This window comes from Pristis pectinata, chromosome 2 (assembly GCF_009764475.1).
Source record: "Pristis pectinata isolate sPriPec2 chromosome 2, sPriPec2.1.pri, whole genome shotgun sequence".
NCBI lineage: Eukaryota > Metazoa > Chordata > Chondrichthyes > Rhinopristiformes > Pristidae > Pristis > Pristis pectinata.
In genome coordinates, this window is record NC_067406.1 from 111,430,953 (window position 1) to 111,449,844 (window position 18,892).

Consider the following 18,892-nt stretch of genomic DNA (forward strand, 5'->3'; position numbering starts at 1 on the left):
CATGGGGGATGAGGAGTGTGGGCATTTTTACTTTCTTAATTAATTTATCATGCAAGACCGACAAATGCCTTGATAAAATCCATGTATATTCAGTCTTTGTTATGGACAAAAAAAATAGGGACACAGAATTCCCACAGATAACAATAAGCATGACTACCACAGATACCCTCTCCTGCGTACAATACATACCCCAGAATAAACAGAAGTGATCAGTTTTGAAATCAGAAGCTGCAGCTGTGTAAACAAAGACCACTCTCTATTAGAACAGCAGCTGCAAGGTTACACAGCCTGGAGCCACTTGACACAAATAGCCTGGAAACTGATCTCTATCAAAGGCATTAACTTTTTTTGGTTGTTATTGATAAGCATATAAAAAAGCTGTATGCATTCCCACCATTCTGGAGGCATTTCAAATCCATTGGTGTGGCTCAGCTTTGTTGAAAAGATTTCAAATATGAAGATCTGCAAACTGCAAATCAGCAGAAAAAGGGACAGAGTGTATATCACATTTAATGCACTAACGTTTTGAAATCTCCTTCCCTAGCTACCACCTCAATTGAGTCAGACATGAACTTCCCATAGCAAATTCATGATGATAGCCCTCAAGTACCTTCTCTTCTCTACATGCAGATTTATGTCCCTAGAATTTTTTCCAACAAGTTGCTCATATACATCAGGCAGATTGGCCTGGAGTCACTTAATTTATACTTTTCTTCCCTTTTAAATGATGGTCAGTCTTCCAATCCTCAAACCTATAGCAAAAGAGAACTAGAAAATGATATTCATAAAAGTGTTATTTCATCCCATTCTTCTTTAAAAATCCATAATACATTTTATCCAGTCTTGATAATTTACCTAGTTCTTAAGACTCTAGACATATTATCTCCTTCTTTACACCCATTATTTCTGGTGTTTCATATTCTTCCACCTTAAAGTCAATGCCTATATCATCACCCTATCCCATTCAGGTCTTTACAGATATCACCCATCTCCATATGCAGACTACCATTTTGGTCTCTAATCAGACCTACTCTTTCCTCTACTGAGATCTACTCTTTGCTTCAATTATCCTCATCCTTTAACCCTACAGATCACAAATTTCTCTCGTTTTCTTTTCAACTTGCACTTGGAGGTTTTGGATTTCACTGCAGTTCAATCCCTCAATTAAAAAAAGAACCCTTGGGAACTTAAATCTACACTGGGGTTTTACTCCTTTTTTTAATGGATACTCTACAATTTAGCAAATCTCTATTTTTTGTGTGTATGGATGTGTGCCTAACATTTGCAAGGCTGACAATATAGAATTAAATAAAGTTTTCACAAAATCATTCATTGCACTTGTACTTTAGAGCAAGTACATGCATAAAGATAAGCTTTGGGTATGAAGAAACTGGAGCACATCCAGTTTTAAATGACAATTATTCAATTTATACTGGTTTGGAGATGGCAATGTTCATCAGTAATTGTTCAAGCACCTTTTGTAATTAGTATCAAGTCTGATCTCTGACAAGTTAGCTGAACTAAGCCCAAACAAAAAGAGTTCTACCAAAATTGACAACAAACAGAAATTCTGAAAGTCACAAAGGAAAAATTAACCACACTTCTCACATCTGACAGGAGTCAGTTTTAGCTTGGCTGAGTGTTCCCTTAGATGGCATAACCCGAAAAAGTTGTTTTGTGTTCACAGATGAAGAAAATACAAATGGATTTCCTTCCCTAATCTCCATTGTTATAGAAGCCAGTCTTTAGTGAATTCAATTCATTGTTAAAAAAAACAGCAGATAAAGTAAAGGCAATGGAACCAGACAACATCCTGGCTGCAGTAGGAAGACGTGTTCTAGAATTGGCTGTGCTTCCAGCCAAGTTATTACAATGTAGTAGCAACATCTGCATATCCAAAAGAGGAAAACTGCCCAATTATGTGTCCATAAAAAGCAGGGCAAATCCCCCCATAAGTGGGAGCATTTGCTGGCGATTTGACAATGTTAAATTTCATTAACGACTCATCAGAAAATTATGCAGTCAATGCCTGTGTGCAGCAAGACCCAAGCAACATCCAAGCATGAGTTGATAAATGGCAAGCAACATTTGTACCACACAAATGCCAAGAAACGACCATCTCCAACAAGAGAGAATCTGACTACTAACTCTCAATATTCAACAGCATTAACGCTGTCAAGTGCCCCACCATCAATATCCTGATTTTCATCATTGTGCTGAAACTCAACTGACCAGTCACGCAAATATTGTGGGTAGAAGTACAAGTCATCCTAAAGTGAATGACTCGTCTCTTTATATCATGCATGTATCAGGTGTAATAGAATACCATCTACATGCCTGGATAAGTGTAACAGCAGCATTCAAGAAGCTCAACATTGTCTAGGACAAAGCCAGCCACTCGATCAGCACCCCATCCACTACCCTAAATATCCACATCCATCACCAGTACAATGTGATGGCAGTGTGTACCATCTACAAAATAAACTACAGTTGCTTGCCTAGCTTATTCCAATACCAGCTCCTAAACCAGTGACCTATGCCACCAAGGAGGACAAGGACAGCAAATGTTTGGGAATGCCAATACTTCCAGAAGCCTCTTGCAGTCACATATATACAGTGGCATGCAAAAGTTTGGGCATCCCGGTCAAAATTTCTGTTACTGTGAATAGCTAAGCGAGTAAAAGATGACCTGATTTCCAAAAGGCATAAAGTTAAAGATGACACATTCCTTTAATATTTTAAGCAAGATTACTTTTTTATTTCCATCTTTTACAGCTTCAAGATAACAAAAAGGAAAAGGGCCTGAAGCAAAAGTTTGGGCACCCTGCATGGTCAGTACTTAGTAACACCCCCTTTGGCAAGTATCACAGCTTGTAAATGCTTTCTGTAGCCAGCTAAGAGTCTTTCAATTCTTGTTTGGGGGATTTTCACCCATTCTTCCTTGCAAAAGGCTTCTAGTTCTGTAAGATTCTTGGGCCGTCTTGCATGCACTGCTCTTGAGGTCTGTCCACAGATTTTCAATGATATTTAGGTCATGGGACTGTGAGGGCCATGGCAAAACCTTCCGCTTGTGCCTCAAGATAGTCCATTGTGGATTTTGAGGTGTGTTTAGGATCGTTATCCTGTTGTAGAAGCCATCCTCTTTTCATCTTCAGCATTTTTTGTTTAAAAAAAACAGACAGTGTAATGTTTGCTTCCAGAATTTGCTGGTATTTAATTGAATTGATTCTTCCCTCTACCAGTGAAATGTTCCCCTTGCCACTGGCTGCAACACAAGCCCAAAGCATGATCGATCCACCCCCTTGCTTAACAGTTGGAGAGGTGTTCTTTTCATGAAATTCTACACCCTTTTTTCTCCAAACTCTCCTGCGTCCTCACCACAAAATTCAGCGTCAGAAGTTTGCAAAGGAACATCTAAACAAGCCTGATGCATTTTGGAAACAAGTCCTGAGGACTGATGAAGTTAAAACAGAACATTTTGGCCACAATGAGCAAAGGGTATGTTTGGAGAAAAAAGGGTGCAGAATTTCATGAAAAGAACACCTCTCCAACTGTTAAGCATGGGGGTGGATCAATCATGCTTTAGGCTTGTGTTGCAGCCAGTGGCACGGGGAACATTTCACTGGTAGAGGGAAGAATCAATTCAATTAAATACCAGCAAATTCTGGAAGCAAACATCACGCCATCTGTAAAAAAGCTGAAGATGAAAAGAGGATCACTTCTACAACAGGATAACGATCCTAAACACACCTCAAAATCCACAATGGACTACCTCAAGAGGCACAAGCCGAAGGTTTTTCCATGGCTCTCACAGTCCCATGACCTAAACATCATCGAAAAATCAGTGGATAGACCTCAAAAGAGCAGTGCTTGCAAGACAGCCCAAGAATCTCAGAGAACTAGAAGCCTTTTGCAAGGAAGAATAGGCGAAAATCCCTCAAACAAGAATTGAACGACTCTTAGCTGGCTACAGAAAGCATTTACAAGCTGTGATACTTGCCAAAGGGGGTGTTACTAAGTACTGACCATGCAGGGTGCCCAAACTTTTGCTTCAGGCCCTTTTCCTTTTGTTATTTTGAAACTGTAAAAGATGGAAATAAAAAAGTAATCTTGCTTAAAATATTAAAGAAATGTGTCACCTTTAACTTTATGCCTTTTGGAAATCAGGTCATCTTTTACTTGCCTAGCTATTCACAGTAATAGAAATTTTGACCAGGGTGCCCAAACTTTTGCATGCCACTGTAGGTAATATAACATAATTCTTTATTTGTTGCTGGGTCTAAATTCTAGAGCTCCCTACCCCACAACAGTCTATTCACATCCACCAGAAGATGTCTTATCACCACTTTCACAAGAATTGACTCTTAGCTGGCTACAGAAAGCATTTACAAGCTGTGATACTTGCCAAAGGGGGTGTTACTAAGTACTGACCATGCAGGGTGTCCAAACGTTTGCTTCAGGCTAGAGTTTTGCTGGACTTATCAGTGAGACTACAATTCAACTAAATGGATACTTATTTTTAAAATTATGCTTGTAGGCATTTCCTACAAGTCAGAAAAGTGGAGATATTTTGAAATGGACTGAAACAAGAGGAACTGATTTAATAGTTACATAGGTGGCAGAGTGAAATCAGTGCTAGGTTCCTTTCTTCTGCTGGTACCATATTATCTTATTATAGACCACTTCAAAAAGCACAAGTAAAATGAATCCTACATTATAAATTTACTATAAAGACAAATTAAATCAGAAAATTTTCAAATGAATTATCATCACTTCTCAGAAAATGATCTCCAATATATTGCTAATGACCCAAAGATAAGTCATACCTACCTCATTTCCACCAACTGCTTTGGTTAGGATTACAGCAGATGACACTGGAGGTGGCATACAGCCAACAGTCTGCAAACTGAAACAGAAGCCCAAAACACAGTTAGAAGAGTAGTATTTTCCAAAGGCAAAAGATATTGACTTGCACAAACCTCTTAGCCCTTTGATGGGTGCAAATGAATTTCATATGCATTCTCAATTAATTCCAATAGGAGATTATTCATCAGTGACATTGGTCAAGCATATATTTAGTAATCATCAAACATAGTTTAATGTTTTAAACCTATACAGAATGAAACATCTTCCTTATATTTTAAATACATTATCTGTTACCACATTTAATGAATACCCTATCTTGAAACTTTAGGAAGGAAGATGAAGTTGAAAATTTATGATCAAATTTAACAACAGACAGCAATGAAAAAACACCTGGCAAAACTTTAACAATGAGTAGATCACAACACAAGGTTGATCGGTGCCGTACTCCATCCTGCACAAGCAATCACTTTTACAGTTCAAAATGTTTGTGTATTTAATGTTAAGTTTGAAGTTTAGAAAATTAGTTCTAAAATCTGTCCATAATTTTTCAATTTGAAAGTAAAAAGAGGCAAATGGAAATTATGGAAGCACTTCCAAACGTGTATTCCTATAATTCCTATTCATCTATTCAAAATCAAGATCCATTGAAGGATCATACCAAACTACCTTTCTCCTAAGATGTCCATAATCTGCATTTTCCAGAATTAATTTTGATTTCTAAAATCAGCAACATTTTTAATCAAAATGTAAAACAGGCTCATGTTCATTTGATTACTGTATTAGTGAATGCACATAAAAAAAGTGGGAATAATTGTAATGGGGTATCAATAGGGGCCAGCCAATGCATTTGCACTTCTATATACAAGAGTTTCAATTGAAAGCAGTGTTCTATTGCACAAGAACGTCGCTTCGTGATGCATGCTCTGAATGGCCTTTTTGAAATCATTCAGCCCAAGGATAAGTTTCATGCCCTTAGGATAAACATAAAACCTAGTTTGCACAGTAGCAATCCTTCTACAACTATTACACCATTTAAGAGTACCAAAAGTGACCATCTCTTAGATGTTGGAAATGGTGAAATTTGGCATAGAGAAGTCACGAGACCAAGACAAATGACCACTTATTCTATTGATAAACATCATTGTAAAATTGTGCCACAGGGTCCATATAGATTTTATGAAATATTTAATTTCCCAACAATTTGATGGGGCTTGATTTTTCTGAAGTCCAGGATTTTCTAGCAACCTTTCAGACCTTCACTACCGATAAATTAGATAGGATTAACAGGCCAGAGTAGACTATTTGAGCTGGATCAACAACCATGCAGTTGATCTTTCTCAGTAATTGCATTTCTTTCTTTGCACTAAGGATAATGCTCATTTACACAGCTGTAATCGCATGTGTCTCTATGTACAGGTCCTCGCCAGCCTACAAACACCCGACTTATATACAGCCAATACACATGAACGAGTGTTTGGGAGACTGACAGCATGGATTTGCTGGCTGCTGTGGGGCTGCAAGCATCTTCCGCCGCCTGGGAATTCGGTTCACAGCTGCATTTTCAACTTGCAAACTGTTCAGGTTACAATCAATTCACAGGAACTGTACCCTGCCGTAACCTGAATATAGCTCTTCCCCGAGTTATTAGTCACCTTGAATTTCTAATGGAAAGACTATCCCTTTGTGAAGTAATAAGCAGTATTTTGTATTTTTTTTCATATGAATTAATCAGAGTCCAATAAAAATGTGACTCTTGTGCAGGTTAAACCTGAATGAGTAACTTCAGAAATCTCCAAATGCTGGAGACAGATACATATATAATGCCAAGTCTGTTTTAAATACATTGGTTAGTCCCCTGGGGGAGTGGGGTGGTGCTCAGGTTGGTATTTCTCAATAACTCCAACTGAAACAGCATTGTACTAAAGAGTCCAGTACATTTTTTTCCTCCAAAGAAAATAAGTTTATTGACTCTAACCAAATAATTTAACACCCAAGATTAAACTGCCATTAACGGGTTCCAAGCCTAATTGGAAGACGTTCAATATTTCTTTTGTCAATATTTTTTTCATTCATCCTTTGTTGAGGAGCTCAGGTGGGAAATACTGGATGTTAATTTGCTGTGAAAATTCAAATCACGTAGATGCAAACTTTACAAAGTAGCAATCATTCTAACCCAAAGTCTTCTGCATTAGACAATGTCATCATATTTAACAAATGGATACTTCCTAAAAATATTAAAAAGATCAAATACTGAAACATATTAAAAGCAAAGTTAGAAGTAGAAGCCTTACCCTTTTAAAAGCCATGGGTTTATAGACGTCAGAGCTAATAATTTAAGAAAAAACCAAATAGCAGTCGGGAAAAATGCAAGTGTAAAGGTCTGTACAAACATGTGGAGTTTGACATGCATCAGAGCATTAGTCAGCTCCTGAAATACAAGAGAAAAAAAAGTTGAACAAAATATGAAAAAAGTTTACACAAGAGCACAATACTTCCTTGAATTTAAAATATTTATTTTCCAAACAAACCTCAGAGTATTTACTGAAAAAAAAACTTCAAATTATCTTCTCTCTCTTCTGGTTAGAATACTTGATGTCCAAAATCTATTAGATCATAGGTATAAAAGCTCAGAATACTACTAAAAAAAATCTATCAGGGTAGTATCACCAACAATTTCTGCATACATTTAATCTAGTCTTCAGCCAAATACAATAATAAACAATATGTCATTCTTGGCTCAGTGACCGTATGTTCACTTCCAAGTCAAACATCCATGGGCACAAGTCGCAGGCTGGTCGAAAGTATTGCTCCACTGCTGAGGTGCCATCATTTGTATAATGGTTTTAAAAGATGAATGTGAAGATCCAGAAAATATCCTCAAAGTGAAATTAATTTTAATTCTTTGTTTATATTGAGGCTCAAGTTCCTCTTGCACCAACTAAAGCAGACTATTTTTAGCTCATTGTTAGTTCTGGGATCAAGCTGCACACAGATTTAGTGTTGAATGTCCACACAGCACAACTGTGACTGCAGAATACCAGGTCTGGCTGGTTTAGGTGTGGCGAAATGAATTCTCCAGCATGCTGCTGGAAAATCCAAGCAAGACAGGCTCTGCCATTGGACTCCATGCAAGTCCTTTGACAGACAGAAAGTAATGACAGATGTGCTGACATCAATCACTCAGCAATTCCCAGATATACATGTTAACTGTATTCTTACACAATGAACAGTCATTTAAATCTAAAAAAATTTTCCAGTTATTTAAAAGATTTCTAACTACTCGTTTCTTCCCCCAATTTATAATACAATCCAGATTGCACTGTTCACTTATTGCTAAGAAAATACCAAAATAGGACACTTCTCAACTCCTTGTAATGATTTTTTTTATGCATGTTGAAATGTACCAAGGAAGAAATACTCTGGTTGCTTGGGAGCTGCCAGATTGCCAGAGAACAACAATTTAGGTTTCCGAACTAGCAAGGTAGAGCAGAGAGGGGATGTAATATAAAACAAAAGTCTTTATTCAGTGTGTGTAGATATCATGCGAAATGGACATTGGGGCTGCCTTGCCAGAAAACAAACAACTCTTTCTAAAGTGGGAACTTCTCACCTACAAGGTTACGGCACAGATCTCCTGGGCACTGCTGCTGACGTCAACTGTTTGTTTTTGTCTACAAGTAACCCATGTTTCTTTAATCTGATAATGGCATTTCACCAAAGAATCTTCAATGAGGACAAATGAACACAAGTCAAGCATTTGTCTATGGGGAGGGGACAGCCAATTAAGAAACAAAAGTAACCCAAAGCTTTCTTCATGCATCTCCTGGCAGCTTGAGTAGAGTCCATATACTGTAGAAAATTTTTTTTAAAAAACCACAATAAATGGGTAGGGAAAAAACTAAGTTTTCATTGTATAATCATATCCAATGAAATAGCTTTTTAAATGTCATATCACTATAATGCATTTGGCTCAGAGAAAGGCATCACAAACAGCAATCAAACATAACTATATAATGTGATTTAGTGATGCTGGTTAAAGTATAAAGATTGCCACACCAAAAGGACCCTTCTACCTTTCTCCACGTTGCTCTACAAAATCATTACTGTCTAACCAAAGCATTATACGTAGACTCAATTTAATGTTTATTCAAAAGACAGAACTCTGAAAAGTGTTTAGATTGATACTTAAGCTATGGCTTCCTGACTGAAACATACACATATGCCACAACTCATTCAAGGATCGTGGACAGAAGAAAATTAAATCTTTCTTATAGCAAACAAAAAAATTTTATAAAACCATTACTCGAACATAACTTTGAAAAGATGCAGCTCAGCAGAAAGTAGGCTTCATAATTTTTTTTTAAAATATTCCTGTAATTTGTTCCTAATATTTCAAGGTAGTAAACTAGATATTAAAATGAGTCAAAAAAATGCAAATGAATATAAAAAACAAGAAAATGCTACCAACAAGTTATGCAGCAATTCTGCAGCAAGAGAAAAGGAGTGAGAAGAAATTTTCATTGGAACTAAAAAATGCAATTTATCACATCTCTAGCGTACAACTGCTGAGTACTGCCAGAAGTTTCCAGCATTCAGCTTTTGATATATTCACATTCTAATATTCTGGATTCAGCTAACCAGCTGCATGTAATAGACAAAATTATAATTACCTTTTGGCTTACATATGACACAACTCATTGACAAAGAAACACAGGCCTACATATAGCTAGAAATTTGTTGGCAATATTTTGTTTGTTTTTCAATATTCTGCAAAGCCATGCTTTGAATGCATTAGGTGTGAAACATAAAGCCTTACCTCAGTCTTTAATGAAAGCCCACTGTTAAAAAATATAGTTGAAACTGCAATATAAGTTATCGTAATTTCTGGTTTCAAGGGTCCTATTAAAAAAAAGTAAAATAGCCATTTTAGAGATTACTTTTTACATTGGTGACATCTGCAGATAAACATTAACCCAAAACATATTTTGAAAAGTATTGACCATTTTCTAATGATAAGTGATTCCATTAACTTTTTTTCCTCTTAAAAAAAGACAATAAAATAAGAACTTAATTAGAAAAGAGCTAATTTTTTAAGTGTTAAGGTTTCCAGGCAAAGAATAGATACATTTTGGTTTTAGATGGCATTATTTCCAAATCTATAAAAGGTAAAAGGACTAGGTTTACAAGATTTTTACATTTTATACTATATTGAAATACAGCATAAAATACACAGTTTAAGCAAAATATTGAAATGAAACATTGGTTATCTTCAACAGTAAAAAAATGCTTAATCTTATTTTCTATTTGGTCAGTTTATTGGCTTTAATATTAACATTATCTGCTGTGCAGTCTCTATTCAGCTAAAGTCAACTAAATTTCAATTTGGGAATATTTAATAATTTGTTCATCAAATCTATAATATATTTCTATAAGTGAAAAATTAAATGACCCATTCTTAATAACATTGTCCCAGAAGGGGATTGGCATTGGCCAAGATAAAGAAATTATTTTACAACAGTGCAATGATTTTTTTTAAAAAACATCCAACTGAACAAGTGGTTAGGCCACAGTTTAACACCTTATCAAAAGAGTGGTACTACTTTGATTTCATTTTTAAACAACAGATATTAAAGATAATCAGATGTAAAGCAGTATACTCAAAATTCTAAACAGAAATATTGAAAGATTAGGAGTTTATTAGGGCTCGTTATTTTGCTGATTACAATACTTTTACTAAGCCATTATCTGATTAACATACCAGGAAACCCACTGTTGCTTATTCTGGCCATAATTTCATCCAAGAGAAAGTGCATAAAGTGAAAATACATCCAACATAGAAATCAGCAGCGCAAAATAATTCCCCAATAAGATGGGAAAAAATTCTAATAGTATTTCAATAATTATAACTTGAATTATGAAATCAATACAAGTATGCAATCAAATCACTATCAATGTGATAAATTTTCTTTAGCATGCAGCAATACATATTAAGCAGTATAAATAGCATGTAATTTTAAAAAGTATAAAAAAAGTTTCAGTCACTAGTTAAGCAGCCGTTTCCCTTGTTTTACTGTATCATCCACAAACCCATTAGTGGCATTCTCCGAGTTGGACGGTTGCATGCAAGCTGCACTCCAGAGTCACCATACAAAATATTTAAGCTGACGTTTTAATATTGCTGAGGAAGAGCTGCAATCTTCCGTATGAGACATTTAAACCAAGACTTCTTTTAGACCCTCTGCCACCATTTCAAAGGATAAAGAAGTTAGCTCCAGAGTCTCAGAAAAATAATCATCCTCCAACCAACAACACGTTAAAATAAAACTGGCTATTGTCATGGGTAGTTTGTAAGTTTGCTTTGGCCAATGGCTGACACCATAGCCACATTTCGAGGTATTTAATTGACAGCAAAGTGGTTTGGGGTGTCCAGAGAAACGTGCTATATAAATATATTTTAACAACGATCCGCCTACTGCACCAAATAGGAGTGATGCTGAAAATATTCAGAGCTAGATTTAAAAGTTAATCTTCATCCCTTGCAAAGCAGTAAAAATATAAATACCCCCATAATGGAATAGCACACTGCGATTAGATATACCTTTCAGATTCATGCTTTAAAGCACCAATCTATCATAGTGTTAGCAAACAAGGAAGTGACTTTGAAGTGTGTCATGCGCAAGGTCTGTAATGTATATAGTGTCGGGTGTACAAGGAGGCAAATCCAGCAACGCTCCCTATCCCTGTCTCTACGCTCCCTGGGCATCAGAAGCGGTCCAGGCTTGCATGCGAGAGTAAGTTACTCCCCCGAATGATTTCCATACATACGGGCCTGTTCATGTTCTGCCCATGGACAGCTCAGTCACCAGGTCTGCTCCTGCCGTACACACCCGACCATTGAGACTCACCTCCATGCATCCCCACCGAAGGTTGCAGCTTCGCGAAGGTGATCACCAGCACGATGCCTACCAGGAACCACTGCCTCCTCACACGCTCGAACAGCCCCATCTCCAGACAAGCGAGCAGCGCCGCTCTGTCCCCTCGACGTGTGCACGTCTCGCTGCGCCTCCGCCTCCACCGCCCGCCCGCCACAACCCAATTCCGGTTTCACCGTCGGGAGGCGGGACGGGGGAGGAGCGACACCAGGGTGGAGGAGGCAATAACATTTTTCTAGAGGATGGCCGGTGCCTCAGCTGGCAGCGAAAGCCTGACATAAGTGTCAGATGCGAGGTGCCGGGCCGCGATCGTTCGCCGTGGACCTGCTTTTGAACGGACGACCCCAACGGCCGTGATTCATAGAGAGGCCCAGGACGCGCGAGACCCCGCGCAGCCGCACTGTAGGCACCGGGAGGCTGCGGGAAAGCGATGCAAGTTCAGTGCAAGCTGATTAATGCTGCTTCTCAGGAATCTGTGCTTATTTATCGGGTGTTTAAAATTTTAAGATAGCATTCGAGCAGTGCAATATGCGTACCTGTCGTGCGTGGGCGCCATGCATCGCGTTGCATGCCTAATTTTTAATGTAAATCCAAAACATTTTTTTTGGTTCCATTTAAGCGCATGTTGAGTTGGGTATATTGGAGTTACTTATCTGTAACTTGTTATAAAAATGGTTTTTAGTAATGTATAATATCAAAATATTTTTCAAACCTAAAAACTGCGGATGACATGGAGAGGGAAATGAATGAATATTGTAGAGGCTGGCTTCTCAACCAATGTGTCATGCAGCCCGGACAGGTGGACGGAAGGTCTCCACCGTTAACTGCAAACTATGTGCATGAAATTGTGCCTTTGGCAATAGTTATGTCTTGTATCATGGAAGATCCTGCAATTCCTTTTTGACCGTTTCGTTAATATAGGATGAATGGTTTAGGAAATGAAACGGAGAAGAATGTTGTGCAGAGACTTGGACTGAGGCCAAGAGTGGAAATATATTGTGCATTTCATTGCGTTATGCTTTATTTGAAAGTGTTTGATGCCGACGTGAGTTTGCAAAATTAACTCACATTTCTTAGTGCCACTTCCATTCACTTTGTGCATCATTTTAATTTAAAATAAATAAAGTTGGGGAAAATGTGATGCCATGTTATTTTGTGACTTTTTTATATAATTGACTTTTTAATTTAAAATAAAAAAGGTTCAAATAACAGCTAATCCTCAATGCTGTAGAACCCTTTTATTTATTGGAAAATAGTATTTGTTCATGAAGCAGGTTCGGAGAAAAGATTGTATGATTCTAGGATTTAGGAATGTCTTCACTAAGTGAAAGATTAAAAATACTGGAATTATTTTTATTGCTGGGAGAAATTCCAAGACCTGCATTATGCAGGAATTTAAAGTGAGAAGTGCAAAATGTAAACAGGGTATTTAAACTGAGATTGCAAAAATAACAAGCTTGAGTAAACAAATTCATTCAAGAGAAAAAAGTAGCTATTTTCTCTTAGGATAACACAAGGATCGCCACTTTCATGGTTACTGCTTGGTTAATAAATGCTTGGGGGAGAAAAACAGATTTTTATCAATAACTATTTAAAAGTAAGATTGGAAGATTATAAAGACCAAATGCTTGGAAAACTGGGTTCAGTTTGGTGGGAGATTATGGAAGTGTTATATCTAAAATGTAGATCCTTGCTCTCAGTGAGTGAATGTTACTGACAAAGCTATATTTATTATCTGCCTTAATTTGTTGTGAGAAGGTGGTGAGACTTAACATGTTACTCAGTTATAAAACAAGTGCTTGGATAGAAGGTTAAGTCTCAGTACAAATGCACTAAAGCCAGACCAGACTAAGGCAATCAAATTAGATGTTCACAACTAAATAGCCACTTTTTTTTTGTTTTTCATTGCCTGCCACACATGACCAGGTTAATTGCATTCAATTTTATTGGTTGGCAGAATGGAACTGATAATCTTCAAGATGGTTTGTCAGCCTTCATGATAAGTTTCGGTGAATTACAGATGCCTTCCACAAAACTCTCTAATCTTAAATTTCACCAAACATTTAGATTTAAATTACTTTCAGTAAAGTCTATAAGACTAAACAACTATAGGCTACAGGAGAATTAAATACCTTTTTAACCAGAATCCACACGCTTAATTTACGAAGACTGCCATTAAGTGCAAAAGAATAGACATTATTGCAGTACCATTTCAGCAATTACCAAATTGTTCTACTTCCTACAGAACCTTACTTCAGAAATTACAACTAGAACTTGATTTATACCTCTCAGCCCTGCTGCTTTTAGCTCATGACAGCTCAACTTTGTGAGGGAAGGAGATCTTTTTGGTGCGTTTTATCATAGAATTGTACAGCATGGAAACAGGCCATTGGGCCCAACTCATCCACGCCAACCGGTGGGTATCCTTCTGTATTAACCCCATCGCCCAACATTTGGTTCATAGACCTGTATGTCTAAACGATTCAAGTACTCATCTGGACACTTCTTAAATGCTGTCAGCAACCCAGCTTCAACCACTCTCTCAGGCAGTGCGTTCCAGGCACATCACTCCCTGGGTGAAGAAGGTTCTTCTCTTATCCCCTCTAAATCATTTCTCCTTCACCCTAAACCTACGTCCTCTTGTTTTATCTGCATCTGACATGGGGAAAAGTTTCCTGCAGTCTACCCTATCTGCATCCCTCATAGTTTTATATACTTCAATCATATCCCCTCAACCTTCTCCACTCCAGAAAGATCAGATCTGGCTTCTCCAATCTCATCTCACAACTGAATGGTTTCATATCAGGAAACATCCAGGTGAATTTCCTCTGCACCTTTTCCAGCACTATTACATCTTAAACCTTGGTGACCAGAATTGCACGCAGTACTCCAGCTGAGGTCTAAACCAGGTTTTATAAAATTGGAACATTATCTCACTAATTCTGTATTCAATTCTCCAACCTACGAAGGGCAGTATCCCATATGCCTTCCTAACCACATTGCCCACCTGCACCACCACCTTCGAGATCTATGGACTTGTACTCCAAGGTCCCTTTGTTCCTCAATACTTCCCAAGACCCTACATCTCACATTTGTCTGGATTAAACTCCATCTGCCATTTTTCAGCCCATCTCACCAAAACATTGACATCTCTCTACAGCCTAGGACTACCTTCCACTCTGTCAACAGCTCTGCCAGTCTTTGCATCATCCACAATCTTACTGATCTTGGTTCTCACACCCAAGTCATTCACACATATTACAAACAACAAATGTCCCAGCATAGACACTTGTGGGATACCACTAGACACAGACGTACAGTCGTTAAAACAACCCTCTGCCATCACCCTCTGTCGCTACTGCCAAGGCAATTTTGGATCTAGTTTGCCAACTTGCCCCAGATCTCATGAGCCCTAATCTTTTGAACAAGTCTCCCTGTGGGACCTTGTCAAAGGTGTTACTAAAGTCCATGTAAATCGCATCTGCTGCTCTGTCCTCATTGACACCCTTTGTTACCTCTTCAAAGATTCAATCAAATTGATCAGACAGGCTTGACAAAGCCATGTTGGCCATCTCTGATCAGCCCCTGCCTTTCCAAGTGATCATTAATCCTCTCCCTCAGATAATTTTTCCAGTATCTTGCCAGCCACTGATATCACCAGGCTTTTCCCTGCCACCTTTCTTGAAAAAGGAGATCATGTTTGCTGTCCTCCAGTCATCTGGTACCTAACTTGTGTCCAGTGAAGATTTAAAAATCTCAGCCAGTGCACCAGCAGTCTCTTCCCTTGCCTCCTGCAGCAGCCTGTCAGGGGATTTAAACCAGCTAAGGCATCAAATACCTCCTTTTTTATTTCTGGAGACGTACACTAGATATTCACCTACCCTTGTTACTACCATTGGGGCGGAGATACAGGAGCTTGAAGACCCAAATTCAACAATTCAGGAACAGCTTCTTCCCCTCTGCCATCAGATTTCTGAACCATCCATGAACCCATGAACGCTACCTCATTATTCCTTTTTTTTGCACTATTTATTTTGTAATTTATAGATTTTTATGTTTTTGCTCTGTACTGCTGCTGCAAAACAACAAATTTCACATCATATGTCAGTGATAATAAATCTGATTCTGATACCCCTTCACTAAATTCTCCAACTACAAAGTCTTTGTGTGGTATTCTTTGTGAATATCAGTGGAAAGTATTCATGTAGGACCTTGTCTATATCTTCTGGCTCTGCGCACAGATTGCCCATGTTTTCCCTAATGGGCCTTACTTTTTTCCCGGTTATTCGTTTGCCTTTAATATAGAATGCCTTCGGATTTACCTTAATCCTGTCTGCCAATGATTTCTCGTGACCCCTCTTTGCCTTCCTAATTTCCTTTTTCAGTGCCTCCCTACACTTTTTATATTCTTGACAGGCCTTCCCCATCGTTAGTTCCCAATACCAGTCATTCTCTTTATCCAATCTTCAATATCCCTTGACATCCAGAATTCCCTATACGTTACCCCTGGCTTTTACTCCTTCAGGAACATTTTGGCCTTGAATTCTTGCTATTTCTTTTTTAAATGCTTCCCACTGTGCAAAGTAAACTTACTTGCAAGTAGGTGCTCCCAATCTACCTTTGCCAGGTCACCCCTTAATGTTAATAAAATTGGCCTTACTCCAATTTAAGGTCTTAATTATTGGTCCATCCCTATCTTCTTCCATAACCACTTTAAAGTATTTGGAATTATATTCACTGCCTCCAAAATGTTCCCCTACTGACAATCCCTCCACTTGACCACCAACATTCCCCAAGATAAGGTCCAGTAATGCGCTTTCCTTCTTTGGTCTGTCTACATACTGAGTCAATAAGGACTCCTGGACACACCTCAAAAATTTGGCCATTTGTAAAATTTCAGGTGCAAGCTGCACACGTGGAATGAATTAAGTCTCTTAGATCAAACATCTCTAATATCCTTGAATATTCAGATCACTGACTTTTAAATTCCCTCTATTAAGTGGAAAAACATGCAAGCAAGCCTGACTCTGGCTGGGAACTTGTCAGGACAGGGCAGGACTGTTTATACTCTCATTAATTTGCTAACATGTTCAAAAATGTGCTCTGCTTACAGAGCAGTGCTGATCCCAACCACTGGAAAAGAGGGCAGGTTTTAAATAAGCTGTGTGAAGAAGCTTTGAGTTTAAGGAGTTAATCCTCTATTGGGCTATTAAAAAAAATAGGTAAGAGCAAATTTAGAGACATGGTGTCAATACTTAGCAAATTTCCTCTATTATCATCCATCATAAACATATTATCTTCCTAAATGCTATCACAAAGACTACACTTGCAAAGCAGCTGTATTGTGAACTTAAATTGCTTATGAATATCTGCTATAGAAGTTGCTGTTTAAAGATCCAATTTAAGCTTCCTTCTTCCTCTGTCCAACACGAAGGAACCTGAAGATGTGGTACCCTGGATCCAGGCACTTTGTAGTTTGTGTGGCAACTAACCATCAGCACCATGTACCAGCAGGCACTTGACATTGGGGGTGGCAGGATTGGGTTGAGTAAGATTTGGATAAATTTATTTGCACTTTGCATTTCTAATTTGGGGGAAATTATTTATGAATTTGACTGGTTAACGCTGAATTTACAGCTGCAGAACATGATAAGTCTGAGAAAATTCACTCTCTTGGTCATGCTGGAGACCCACAGCATAATTCAGCAAACTGAGGAAATGATTGGCATCCTAGTGGACCTGCTTTCGGAAAGCTTTTGACACATGATATAAAGGTTGTATGACGTCATTTAAGTTATCGACATGCAGCCTACAGAAACTGTCGGTGAATGCAAAACTTCAGCGGCACCAGAGCAATATCAGAGAAATTCAGATATAGAGTGCTGTGGAATAAGGGGCCCCAAAGGAGAGTCCTAACACAGTATGTTAGTACTACAGTGGTTAAATTTCCTGACAAGTAATCCAGGATCTGGACAAGAAAATCCAGATGTGAATTCTAATGCCGTCACATAATTTGTGAAATTTAAATACAGCTAATTAAATAGTCTGGAGTTTAGCCAAAAAAAACAATCTCAGTAGAGTAAAACTCAAATGATCTAGCACCACTGGGACTTTGATGGCGCTGTATTTGGAGATTTTCCACACCATTGGATGTTACTCCTATTAGTACCCAAACACACTTTAATTTCACTTTTTTAACATGTTACAGAGTAGTATAATAAATTTTCCAATGAACCCAATGAGTTCAAAGGGAGCAAGAAATATACAGGCAGTCTGGAGCCTGGTTCCGGCTGCAAACCTACACACCTTCCTGATCCCTGATGTTCTGGACACTGACGCCAACTCCATCTGCACACCCAGCCCACAGTCCAGATCCCAGCCCTGGTCATATTCTGGACCCCTGGCTCACATTCTGGACTAATGAATGAGCCAGATGCTAGACCATCAGGAGTTCTGAACAATCAGGTGCCAGATTATCAGAGTTTTATTAAGGTAAGGGGACCATGAAACTGCTGGATTGTCTTCAAAACACATGGTTCATTGCTGTAGTTCGGGGCTAGAAATCTATCGCTATTACTTGGTCTGGCCTATATGTACATTGCAAAGTGCTCAGTTCTTAGATTTCCCCTGAAATGGCCTAGCAAGCCATTAAGTTGTATAAATTGCTACATTAAAGTAGAAAATGGAAAAAAAATGGACAGGCCATCTGGCATTAGTTCAAGGACCAAATTCATACCTTGAACTAATGCCAGGTGGATCTGGGAAGTTGTTCCCAGACTCAATAAGCATGCAAAGTTCACCTCATGAACTAATGTCCAAATTGGAAAGTTGCCCCACACTCCAGTCAAACAGCTGCCTGATATATTCACACAATCACTCCTGCCAGACAACGTGCTAGAGTCTTCCGCTACATTTCCTGCGTACATCCTGTCCCACCAGTAGGACAAAACACCAGAAGTGGCAGTAGGGTACATACAGGAATAGCACTGAGAGTCCTGAACATTGACTCCAAGGCCCATGAAGTCTTCTGGCATAAGATTAAATAAGGATAAAGAAACATTCTGATGACAGCCCACCATCTTCCCGCAGCTGAT

General features: G+C 38.4%; 1 protein-coding gene across 5 annotated transcripts in view; it reads right to left on the minus strand.

Moving 5' to 3' along the window:
• The window catches only part of slc10a7 (solute carrier family 10 member 7), a 187,179-nt gene extending 174,261 nt beyond the window's left edge, over nucleotides 1-12,918 (minus strand). For 4 of the 5 annotated variants that reach the window (XR_007955873.1, XM_052010338.1, XM_052010340.1 and 1 more), the window contains exons 1-4: nucleotides 11,772-12,918; nucleotides 9,683-9,765; nucleotides 7,158-7,294; nucleotides 4,831-4,906 (exon numbers count right to left, since the gene is read on the minus strand). Coding sequence is in view for 4 of the 5 variants with exons in the window: in XM_052010338.1 (XP_051866298.1) it covers nucleotides 4,831-4,906; nucleotides 7,158-7,294; nucleotides 9,683-9,765; nucleotides 11,772-11,871 (396 nt within the window). In the remaining variant the exon portion in view is untranslated. Of the gene's footprint in view, nucleotides 1-4,830; nucleotides 4,907-7,157; nucleotides 7,295-9,682; nucleotides 9,766-11,771 lie in introns of those variants that run through there. The other variant, XM_052010342.1, reaches the window with a different exon arrangement.
• Between the last annotated feature and the right edge of the window lie 5,974 nt (nucleotides 12,919-18,892).